General features: G+C 25.6%; 1 protein-coding gene across 1 annotated transcript; it reads left to right on the top strand.

Moving 5' to 3' along the window:
• Window positions 1-1,843: 1,843 nt before the first annotated feature.
• LOC112600848 (coronin-1C) lies at window positions 1,844-10,785 on the top strand. The gene is made up of 9 exons (XM_025348171.1): window positions 1,844-2,423; window positions 4,011-4,205; window positions 8,831-8,985; window positions 9,060-9,157; window positions 9,233-9,411; window positions 9,472-9,693; window positions 9,758-9,964; window positions 10,030-10,317; window positions 10,542-10,785. The coding sequence occupies exons 2-9, from the start codon at window positions 4,011-4,013 to the stop codon at window positions 10,764-10,766; spliced, it is 1,569 nt and encodes a 522-aa protein (XP_025203956.1). The 5' UTR covers window positions 1,844-2,423; the 3' UTR covers window positions 10,767-10,785.
• The last annotated feature ends 2,582 nt before the right edge of the window (window positions 10,786-13,367 follow it).

Here is a 13,367-nt window from a genome sequence, read left to right on the forward strand (position 1 = left end):
CCGTTTATTTTTCTTTTCTTATACCTATAGTAATAGAAAACAAAAGATTGAAACAACAATGCATATTACATTTAAAACATTTTTAAAAGGTTCCCAGGCGTTTCGTGGGGGAGGGTTGCAGCCTGCAGCCACCCTCATAAATACACCCCTGATTTATTCCATTTTCGACGGTTCCCAGTTGTATAATGATTTTAACTATACACTCATTTCTGACTGAATGTAGTCATATTCATTTTAAATAGATCTACAGGATATTCAATAGATCATCAAATAAATAAAAAATGTACGAATCACTCGATACTTATTCGATTTTGTACAAATATTTTAATTCAGTGTTATCTAATATCTACTATAAATTATGCCACCACTAAATTTAAAATATATTTAACTTAAAATAATGAATTACAATTTAAATATATTATTCAGTCTCAGTGATTACATCGTGCATGAAGATATTAACTTAAATTAACTTACTGTTATCATAATGTTAATAACTATAACGGATATATTAATTTACGCTCATTAAAAAAATCGAATTATGATCTAGATATTTAATTAAAAATTTGAAACAAATTATTAAAATTAGTTATAAAACTATGAATAAAATCTTTTTTTTCCATTTGCAATATACAATGTACACCCACGAGGCACAACATAAACGAATTATACCTAAAAATATTTTAATACGTTTTATTATCTTAACAATTGATGAAAACAATTAGGTAGATACGCTGACTGAATAAGCATCCATTAATTTGAAGATGACTTTAAATATTTTTTAAGGGACTATTTCCTCGACCGACAACTACTACTTATTATTTACATAGAATTATACTACAATTACATATCATGTAATGAATTAATATGACATGAGGTTGCGGACTCGTGGGGTCAGAGATCTGGTGCGTCTCATTTGGTACATAACATATTGTATTATATATTTATATATATTTGTTTACATCATATTGTATTTTGATGGGACTCAAACACCTTTCCTCCAAGGTATTTAAGCTAAACTAACTGTGGTATTCAAGACGAAGCGAAGAACTTCAATTTGCCTGTAAAGAATTAATTTCGTATTGATCATATTTATTGAAAAAATGCGTTAGTGCTGATGTGCTGTAAAACAAAAATTTTTTGCCAGAATTCGTATAATAATAATAGGTGCCTGTGCCATAATTCATCACACTAAACATGATGAACAATCATGATCAAACTGCGAATATTTATAAACAATATAGTTTGTCGTTCGACGTTGCATAATATTATAAATATAATAAATCGTATCTTGTTAGTTGTTGACGAGAATATAATAGGTAATAATAATAAAATGCGATGCGTGTGCTGTGTGCAAGATTTCACGACACGACCTGAATACGAAACGCATGTCAGCAGTGTCGACGAACGGTAGAATTAATAATAATTATATAATTTTAGTTGGTCAACTCTATGGCGTTGTTCAGTAGTTGCGTATCACCGAACGGCGAGATTCGATACGTCCGACTGTCCGAGCATTATAAAATATTAAATAACATGTTATTTTATCACGCGTCTGGCTGGCCGAGTTCGATATAGTATATTATACTGTCATACTGACTAACTGTATAAATACATTTTAGTCATTTTACGTGTCAAGACGTGCACGGCAACGACAACGAGCGACACTATAGCATTTTAACATTTTTAACCATAGGTCATAGGATCATAGTGAATACTGAATAGTGATCACTGATCAGTGATCATCATCATACAGTTAAACTTAAATAGTTAAATGGTATACCGACAACTACAACGGCGTCGACCGCGGGACCGCTCGCGTGGGGGTTCCGTGACGTTGGCGGCACTGTGCCCAGGTGCTCGGTGTCGCACTGCCCCGTGCGTCGTTGATTGTAAATAAACCGGCGGACCGCGGACGACCCCCGGCCATCCATCCATCACGCCGATTCAGTAGCCAGCCGTCGCGTTTCCATTCGCAAACGCCTAATATGGTAGAGTGATTCAGTGATATTAGACGGCGACCTTTTTTTTTCCCTCCGATTCACGGCCAGTTCGCCGCGCTATACAGCCGTTGTCCGCGCTTAATATCGTCTTCTCCCCCCGCGCCACGCCGTCGAACGACGTTCCGGTTATCTTGTCCGTCTATTTATTTCATTTTTTTTTTTCTTGTCAATTTACTCGATACGTTTCTGTAATAGTTCTGTGATTCGACTGATCAACGGAATCGCGAATTTTGGTACTATTAGAATTCTCATCCGCTTTACACATACGTCGTCGCCACACGCCACTCACGGTTAACGCAATATATACATATACATATTTTGCTGGACCGCCGTTGCTCCGTTTGCTGTATCCGAGATAACGCCAGAAAAAAATCAAATATACAGATTATATTAGGAGAAATTCCCGTTGCATGAGTCACCGAGGTGAGCACACGTTAAGCAATTTATTTTATAATATATTAGTACGTCGAATTGGATTTTCATTTCGACTTATGGATAACTTTTAAACTTATGCCTCAGGGTATAAGTCTTATTATACTGTTACCCAGGTTATTATGAATTTCTTAGCGATATAATTTGTTTTTGATTTCAATTGATCAATGGAATGTTAAATACAAAATGTTTGTGCTTTGATGGTTTCTCTGTAACACGCCCATTCTTTTTTGAATCTGACAGTGTTGATGAATATTAGTCAATGACAAAATTATAGAGGAAATCTGTATATTAAGTATACTTAATTTTTTTGACATAAGGACTGAAACTCATTTTTATTAGGACATTAAACAACAAACAATTTGAATTCTAGATGTTTGGAATATAGATAACTGTTATTGGGAATTTATTTTTTGAACATTTGAAAACTATTCAAATTATAAAACATACTTAATTATTATCAATTTCTATGAAGTTATTTATTTTATTTCTCAATTTAATTCACACGAGAATGAAAAAAAAAAGTATAGGTATCTAATTTATCTATGTATGACTCTTATTTATTGATAAAGTTTAAATGTTTAATATTAACAGAATAATATGTAGGTATCTTCAACTTTAATTTTGTTCATATTACTATAAAAAAAAATTTAATTTGTAAGTTCATTGGTTCTATTTACACTTTTCATTGTAGTTATTTTATTTATTTAAACAAATGTCTGAAAATCAAATATTATCTGATCACCTTTAGTCATTTTCTTTAATCAACTAAATATTGTTGGTTATTATTATACTAGTTTTTTTAATAACTCCTACTTATATTAAAATTAAAGTTGAAAATATGATATTGATAAAGAGAAAATTTCAAAATGTTTACATATCCACTTATATCTACAAAAATAAATACATTTATTAAAAAAAAAAAATGATACCAATACCTACCAATTCATAAACAATTTTATTAAAACTACCAATTTTTTTTTTTATTGAATTGGACTTTTTGAGTTTGTTTTATGTAATTTGAATATTTAATATGTATGAAAAAGTTTTCGCCTTCATATTTGTTTTAGTTAATAGTAATAATTACTATATATATACAATTATTGTATACTTCTAATTTTGAGGGGAATTAACCTATAGTATTCTTTGATTAAAGTTTAAAGACTGTACTCAACTTTCTTGAACATGTCTATCAGAGGTGAATTAGGAGGTAAGCAGTTATATATTCTACAATGATTAACTTATGAGTGATATTGTAAGATGTTTAGCAGCTCTATTTGTAATTCCTCTTTGGCAATTTTAATTGTCATGGTGTCCTGTAGCGCTTAAGCATACCTTAGCCAATCTGCCCCTAACACCTTTTCTTTTTGTATCTAGGTATATTATAGTAATCTTTGAAGTAGTTTACATAATAAATATTATTGCACAATTTATCAAACCGATATTTCAGGAAATAATAAATATCTTTTAACTGTATTATACATGAAATAATTAAGATAACAATGTTTTGTTCTATCCCAGTGCAATTAGCTTTGTATAATTACATTTTTTCAATAATTTTGTTTATTTATTTTCTAGATGTCTTTTAAAGTAAGAAGTAGTAAGTTTCGTCATGTATACGGTACAGCTTTAAAACGTGAATATTGTTATGACAATATTCGAGTATCCAAATCTTCTTGGGATTCCACATTTTGTGCAGTGAATCCAAAATTTATGGCCTGCATTGTTGAATCAGCTGGCGGAGGTGCTTTTATTGTTCTACCTCTTTCAAAGGTAGGTTATTTAAAATTGTTTTATTTATAAGTACATTCATATATATGTAAATAATTATCCATAGAAATTGAAGATGATATATTTACGTTAATTAAAATATATCTAATTTAATGAGGAAGTATGTATTATTGTGTCGTGTACTTGGATTATTCAAAATTAGAAATTTGTTTTCTCATTCCTACTGACTCAATAAACAATATTTTTCTTTTAAAGTTATTCACACATATTTTTTTTTTTTTTTTTATATTAGTTAAGAGCTAATTTTTCCATTAGAATAATTATAATTAAAATATGTCAACAATTTTACTAATTTTACTAGATATTCATAGGAAAAGTAAAATAAAATTATAAATTTTTCATTAAAAGATTTTGGTATAAGTTTTAATAGATCTTATACAATATACATATTATAGTTTGGATATGACAGTTATTAATGTATTTTTTTTTACCATAATATGAATAAAGGATTAAATATAAATTTATCTTTTTAGTAACGAGATAATTTACACTATGGATATCATTTCATCATAAAATTAGGTACTGTTACATTAAATATTGAAATTTAAGTATTGAATTGATTAATGTCTTAGCTATTCCTGTGTGGATATTATCATTGATTTATTTGATACCCTATATGTAATGTAATGTGATGATTTGTACAATCATTGTAATTAAATATGATTGTAGTATAGTAGTTAAACAAGTAACAACTACATCAGAAACTAATAATAATATCAATATATGTATTAATATCGTTTTTTTATTTTTATGATATATTGTATTATATTATAACCATTTTTAGATATGCTTTATCTATTTTTAGAAGGAAATAAAAAAAAAATATATAAACTCGAATATAGATGCTTCAACTAGTTTTTTTTTTTTTTTTTTTTTATATACTTTTATTCTAATTCATTAATTTATTTTTTTTTAATTTTTATATTTTATATTAGAAAACTTAAAATATTAATAAATATTAAATACTTAAATGTTTTGGTATTTTAATATTTTTAGTGTTATTTAAAAATATAAGTTGAGCTTAAATATGAAGCTAAATTTTAATTTATTCTTATATATATATATTTTTTTTTAATTAAAAATTCCTTACATGTTTAATAAATATTGGATATTGAACATAAAATTGTTTTAATATAACTATGCCCATGTGATTAAGCAATTTATTTATTTTTAATTGAATTAAATTAATTAAAAATTATGATTTTTGTTAGGTAAGAGCATAAAAAAATATTATAAATTTACATATTAATTGTAGACCATATTTATCTAATTTAAAATTGATTTGCGATCACATACTACAAAATGAATAAAAAATGAGTTACTACTCGATACAGTAGTTCATGATGGCATCATTTTTATTTATTATTATTACGAATAAATCAAAATAATATAAATAAAACATGGGGGTCATTATATATTATGTATATTAATATTTAATTCTTAAAATTAAACTCTTAGCTATATTTCTATTGTCCAAAACCTACGATAATCATAATTTAGAAATCTGTATGGTGCCGTGTTTTTATTTTGTTTCGTTTATTTTCTGTGGTCAGCACGACATAATCAGGGCAACCCCACTTAGTGACGTACGCCTAAAATAATTTATATATAATAACTGTTCATCGTGATTTCTATATTTAAAGTTCTCCCCGGAGATTAAAATCATCAAAAATACATTTGAACGGTTGCCGTGTGCAAAATGCCAATTTTTTCTCTCGAGTGCAATTTGTTATATATTTCAATATCGATATTTTTAGTGAAGATAATTGTATTAATTTGAGACAATAATATAACATTCTTATAAACATACAGTAGTTAATATGTAGTTGATTCAAAATATTAACAGTTTTCTTAATTAGATAAATTGGTACAGATTAAAGAGTTGTAAAATATGTTTAAAAATAATTTAGGTATTTTTATCATGCATATTACTATTATAAGTTTTAAGTTATAATAATAAATTAATAAACACGTATAAAATATCAGTGAGTTATAACAATATTTGAATTCTAAATAATATTATATTGTATAAGTTATTTCAGCGGTTCCCAACCCATGGGCCGTGAGCCGCATGGTACTGGGTCGCGAGCCATAGGTATAATATTTAATATTATATATATTTAAAATAATATTATTATATATTTATTATTATATTTCTGATCATAATAATATTTAATCAATTTTAACTATAGTGTACAATAAGTTTAAAAGTAACAAGTTTTAATCCAAATATTGACTTTCTCGTAAAGAATAAGCAATGTCAAAAATCACATTAAATTGTTTATCTTGTGATAAAGTTGAATTAAGTTTTTTTTAATAAACAATTGTTTTTTTTATATATTAATAACTATATACATATACATATATATATATATATATATATAATATATATAATATATGACATATTATGTTATGTTATATATTATAATTTTATGAAAACATATTATATTATATAGGTAAGGTATGCTATGGATGGGCCTCAAATATTTTTTTACAAAATTAATGGTCCGCGAAACTAAAAAGATTGGGAACCGCTGAGTTATTTAATTAAATCAGAAAAAAAGTAACTAAGTCTAACTTTTAACTTTTTTTTCCCCCAACGGAGTATCTCCAATGGGAGATCTCTTCATTCCGTCATTCTAATGACTATTATGTATATATGTTATCAATTAAGCCTATTGTTCATTTGTTTGTAACAGATTGCTTAATAAAAAATGATGTTAAACAAAAAAAAAGTCATTTAATTTCATTTAGTCCATATTCAATGTATTTATCTTAGCGAAATGACGTCATATTTAATATTCATGATCCATACATAACATATTGCCAAGAAATAAGAATACGGATAGAATAAAAATGATGGACCCCCTACCTAGATTATATGAAGAATGCTAGCCTATGTTTAGTTGTTATTTAAACTATTCGTTTATATTTCATTCAATGATTTCAATGACATTCTATAAAATAATGATCATATTATATCTTATCTTTAATATTTTTTTCGTAATTTAAAAGAATTTGTATTCGTGCTATATTATATTGGTTTTTTTAAAATTCATTTATTTCATTGTTTTTAATGTTATATTGAAGAATAGTATCATTTGAGTCATAACTCATAGTTACTATGTTACATTATTTTCAAGTATAATAATTATGTATGGAGAACAAAACAAAATCATTATTATCGTATGAATTTATACATAGTTGTCTTTGGTAAATGTATACTAACTAGCAACTAGTAAGTAGTGACTCACATTTCTAAGATATGAATGTGTACACCGTACACGTATAAAGAACTAAGTTCTAAACAATAGTTTACAGTTTATAGTTTTCCTTATTGTTTTTTTCGTATCTAGTTATTTTTTAATAGGTTGTTGGATACTTCATAATACCATAACTTCCATATCAGGTGTGTTTTTTTGTTTGAATTTATTTATAAACTCAAAGTATTATAATATATATTTTTGATTCTGAGTAAAACATCATTTTTATTTTTTAAACTGACTTTTTTTTTGAAATTGCTACTTTTTTTCTGTTTATATATTAAAATAAATTCTGATGAATGTAGTTTGAAAAATAAGAAATTAAATAAAATCCTACATAAATGATTTTGGTATAGTTTAAAAAAATATATATGGTAGGACTGAAAATGTTTACCAAATATGTGTATCAACTATCAATATACACAAAATAATTTTCATTAATTTGATAGATTGTTCAGTTATATTTCAATTTAGATAACTGAATATAAGATCAATTTAGTTTTAGTTTAGGTAGCCAAGAGTACCTCATTAATATTTTAAGTTTTAACTGTATAGGTACAATATGTCAATATACATATATATATTTATATATCAATCTTAAGGAAATATTTATATTGAGACTTAGTTTAATTGGATTCTTGATTTTAGATGATATTATTTTGATTGAAGGTTATTTATATGTATACTCAATAAATATTTAAAAATTATAATCATTAATTATTTTTAAAAGAAATTTTTTATTATAAGTTTGTTGAAAATTCTACGAAATATATTTTTAATGAAACCATTTGTACAACAGTAATCGGTTGTTTTTATTTTTAAAGTTATTAAATATTTAGTGATATTATTTTGGAAAAATAACAATAGTTTATTTTAAACTTCACTATTGTATCTGAAAATTAGTTTTAGGTTTATGGTGAATTTTAGACTAATTAATTATAGAAGTCACGTGCTGTGCTATTCTTAAGAAGATTTTTTTTTCATTATACCAATTCAATGTTTTTGTGAAATTTGGCTAGACCTACAGAACAATTTAAAGAAGTTAACTCATTCCTTAAAAAGTTCATTTCTTATGCAAAATTAAACTTAATTTATTAATAAACTCTATACTTTGTTACTTATTTTCTCTAAATGATGGAGAATGGATATTTCCACCTATATGGCTATATTTATCAAACATTAAATTTTTATCTATATCTGCGCTATTTTTAATTAATTACTCATTAATAAGAAATAAAACCAGAAATAGATTTGAAAAAAAAAATATCAATATTAAGTAATCAAAATGTATTTTATTTTGTTTGTGATTTTGAGATATTAATTCCATAATAAATGCTTTTATAGACTGGTCGATTACCTGCTGATCAACCTGTAGTTGGTGGTCATAAAGGTCCAGTATTGGACATTGCATGGTGTCCACACAATGATAATGTGATTGCTAGCGGTTCAGAAGATTGTGTGGTAAAGGTTTGGCAAATTCCTGATGGTGGTATTTCACGGTATGTATACACTTATTTTTTTATTTAAATTAATATTATTTTATTTTTTAATTCAAATCTATTTTTATTTTTAGAACATTAACTGAGTCAGTTGTAGATTTAATTTATCACCAAAGGAGAGTTGGTCTGGTATTATGGCACCCAACCGCTCGAAATATTTTATTATCTGCTGGTAATTTTTTCTTGTATTTTTTCGTTTTAAATTACTTATTTTAAAATATAATACTTATACTGGCTCTGTTTATAGGATCGGATAATCAAGTAGTAATCTGGAATGTTGGCGTTGGTGAACCACTTATTCATATAGATTGCCATCCAGATATCGTATTTAGTGCTTCATGGAATTATGACGGATCACAATTATTAACAACATGTAAAGATAAAAAGCTGAGACTAATTAATCCTAGAAGTGGAGAAGTTGTACAGGTATGCATTTTAGTTAATTAATTAATTTGTATTATTTATATTTATTCATTATTACTGTAGGAAGTAATATGTCATGAAGGAAGCAAAGCATCTCGAGGTATATTTTTAAAAGGAGGCCTCATATTTACCACTGGTTTTAGTAAACTTTCTGAAAGACAGTATTCGTTGAGATCCCCAGAAAAACTAGATGATCCTATTGTTATGGTTGAATTAGATACAAGTAATGGAGTTATGTTTCCATTGTATGATCCTGATACTAGTATGATTTACTTGTGTGGCAAGGTAATGTCTTATTTTTAATGATGTTTCATTAGTTTGCATTTGAATAAATGTTATGTACTTTTAGGGAGATAGTGTAATTCGATATTTTGAAATTACTGCGGAACATCCATTTGTCCATTACATTAATACATTTCAAACGCCAGATCCTCAACGAGGAATTGGTATGATGCCGAAACGTGGTTGTGATGTATCTATTTGTGAGATATCTAAGTTTTATCGTTTAAATAATTCTGGACTGTGTCAAGCAATTAGCATGACAGTTCCAAGAAAGGTAAATTATTTTTAAAAACTTTATAACTATAAATTTAAACATTTTAATTTCTTTTATACTTTTAGTCAGAGTTATTTCAAGAAGACTTATATCCGGATACTATTGGAGATATTCCTGCAGTAGATGCCGAAGATTGGTTTAATGGTCAAGATGCTGAACCTATTCTGATATCATTAAAAGATTATCATCAGCCAACACGATTGCCCACTGCTTCTGAAATGAAAGTGGCTAAAAAACCAAACATATTGGATAAACCATCAGCAAATAAAACAGTCAAGTCCAGCTCAAACAATACAACAACTGCAGCTCCTGTAGCTAAACCACAGTTTACTCAGCCACAACAATCAATTCCAGTTAGTAAAAACATAAAATGTATGCTAGGTTACATGAAAAATTGATTAGCATAATAGTTTACCAAAATGTAATGTCTAATCATGATCCACTAATTCATGTCTTAAGTACTATTAGTTCACTTTTAATTCATTAAATGTTTAGTGATTGTTTATGCAACCTAGCATAAAAACATATTTTTTTGTACATTTTGAGTTTTTACAAACTAAATATTATTTATTTTTAGGATGATATCATTAAAGAATTTAAAGAGGAAATTCGAAAGTTAAAAGCCATGATTGTAAAACATGAAAACCGTATTAGAGCTTTAGAAGCTCGAGCAGCTGAGGATACTACTGATACAGCCAAAGATAGTGGTGATTCTCTTGTTCTTAAAAATAATGACCAGAATGATGTGGAAACCAAAGATAATGATACAGAACATGTTGATACCAATGACGAAGATGACTAAATTTATGGTACAATTTTTTTTTTAAACAATTTTTTAAGAACTTTGAGATAAACTTGGTAATTCCAGTTTTATTTGCTTTATTTATGACAACATACATTATTTAATTTCAAAATAACATGCTCAAAGTGGTTACAATTCTACTTTTCTCTAGTCTTCAGTGTGTGTTTTAAAATTTTTTATTATCGATATATTATATTAAGTCATGTTCCTCTTTTTCCCTCGATTTGTAATTGTCCTTTAACGTATAATGAGTTATATTATTATTTGTATTCTTTCAGCACTTTTTATTAATACACAAAGTTACTTTGTTAAATTCATATTGAATAATTTGAATAGTTATGTCCAACCAAAAACAATGTTAATTATTTATTGTTTGTTTGGTGAAATTGGTAAATTACATATAATATCAATCACGATCTATAATCTTCTAAATAAATATGTGCTTCCAAACAAATTTAATTACTCCATGAATCTCTAGTCCTTTATTGAGCATTATAATAAATATTTGAAATAATATTTTATTGCATATAAATAAATGCTGGTATGAATACAAAGTGTTTCATGAAATTAACAATGTTTTGTGCTGATAGAATTAAAAATAATTTATGTATCTTCGATAATAGAGACAATTTTGACTGTAAATTATAAACAATGATTAATTAAAATAAAATAAAACATTTATTTATAAGATAATGTAACTAAATGCTTGTGTTAAAAACAAATTCTCAAAAACTATTGTATTCAACATTTAATATGATAAACTTATTAATAGTTTTTAATTAGCATTTTTGATTACATTAATATATATTTACATTTAACAACGAACTTTAGTTATTTTGCTATAACTTATAATAAATTTGTTAATTATAAGATCGTAACCCAATTATTATTTTAGTTTTAATTCTGCCAGTAATATAATATTAAATACAGTAATTTAAAAACTGTTGATATGGGTGTTTCAATTATAAATTGTTCTATTGATTCTTTAAACATAATTTATTTCATTGAAATATCTAATATTATTCATATCTATGATCGAATATTGCAATTAGAAATTGTAGTCAACACCTATTAAAATATTTTAATATTATTTTGTAAAAAATAGTAAAGAAAGATCATAAAGTTATAATATTATAATTAGAATAATCTTGTATTGATTCATATTTTTTATCGTCCTATTATGCATTTAATATTTTTAATTTTATAAATTGCATTATTAATAAGTACCTATCTAACAACAATAAGACACAATATGAACATGTGGTACAATTGTAGTTTGTTACATACTATTATCATGGGGAGTTTTAACAAAATTTCACTTGTTATTTAAAGCATTAAAACAACAATCTGTGTTGTGTTTTTCTTATAATAGAGTGAAATGCTGAATCATTTATTAATATTCCATCTATAAAAAAACTATTTAAATGTATTAAAAAAAAAAAAAAAAACAGTACAACCTTTTTTATAATAAACAGGGTGCTTATGCGAATTTTAATATAAATAAAATAATAAACTATTTCTAAAAAAAAGTACTCAAGTGCCAATATTATAAAACTTACTTTCACTATGTCATATTTTATAATAATGAGTTTTTTAAAACAAATGCTCAATTTTTTTTTTTTTTGTTCTCATAATTACTACCATGAAAATGCAATTGATACTGAGTGACCATCCTATAATATCTTTTATCATAGCTGAGCATCACATTATTGTGTTAAGATAATTCAAAGTTAGTACATTAGAAATAAAACTGTAGCTACTATCATTTTTTTTTTTTTTTTTAATTCATGTGTAAATATATTATACTTTTAATACATTTGTTATCTATTTTTATACATTTCTGTAATATGTTTGTCATTTGAATGTATTATTATTATTATTATTATTATTAAAAATATTAGTTAATGGCTATTTAAACATGCAACATTATATACGAGTTTATCCAAACAAGGATATTATGCTTTTTTTTAATCCAAATATTTTAACCATTATTTCTTCCCTTACGTCTTACCTATTGTCAACTGATTGAATTTAATATACTTTAAATATAGTTAAAAAAAAAAAAATTGTATTTTATTATGATAATAACATGCATTGTATTTTGTACTCATTTCTTATGTATAACATATCTATGTAATATGTATTATATATTATACACACATCTGTATAATATTAGATTAAATAATTGTGTGTATGTGTGTGTATTTGTGTGATGAGATATTAAACAGAGTGTATTAAACTTTTTGAAAACAAATTGTAAAACGGTTTGAATTTTTACCATTTATTTATTTGTATGTATTGTTTTGTTGAATATATAAATATGTTCAGTGATGTGCCATTTACACACAGTAGTTGTGTATTTGCTTTTTATATGACAAATGATTATTTGTAATTTATCTATTTTTATTACATTTCACCCAGAAATTTTATTAAGTTTTGGTGTAAAAATTAATTGCCATAAAAACCAATTGGAATCACATTAAAAATATGCTTACTGTATTCTCTTATTACATTTTATGGAATATTTTTATTCATATTTTTTTTTACGGTGTATTAAACAAGAACTTTGATAGTTAAGTGTTTTAATGATTAAATTAAAAT

This window comes from Melanaphis sacchari, unplaced genomic scaffold (assembly GCF_002803265.2).
Source record: "Melanaphis sacchari strain LSU unplaced genomic scaffold, SCAv2.0 Contig72_pilon_pilon, whole genome shotgun sequence".
Lineage (NCBI taxonomy): Eukaryota > Metazoa > Arthropoda > Insecta > Hemiptera > Aphididae > Melanaphis > Melanaphis sacchari.

Coding starts and splice junctions, on each gene's coding strand:
- LOC112600848 (XM_025348171.1), top strand. CDS start 4,011: ATGTCTTTTAAAGTAAGAAGTAGTAAGTTTCGTCATGTATACGGTACA. Junction 4,206..8,830: donor TTGTTCTACCTCTTTCAAAG/GTAGGTTATTTA, acceptor ATGCTTTTATAG/ACTGGTCGATTACCTGCTGA. Junction 9,965..10,029: donor GCATGACAGTTCCAAGAAAG/GTAAATTATTTT, acceptor TTATACTTTTAG/TCAGAGTTATTTCAAGAAGA.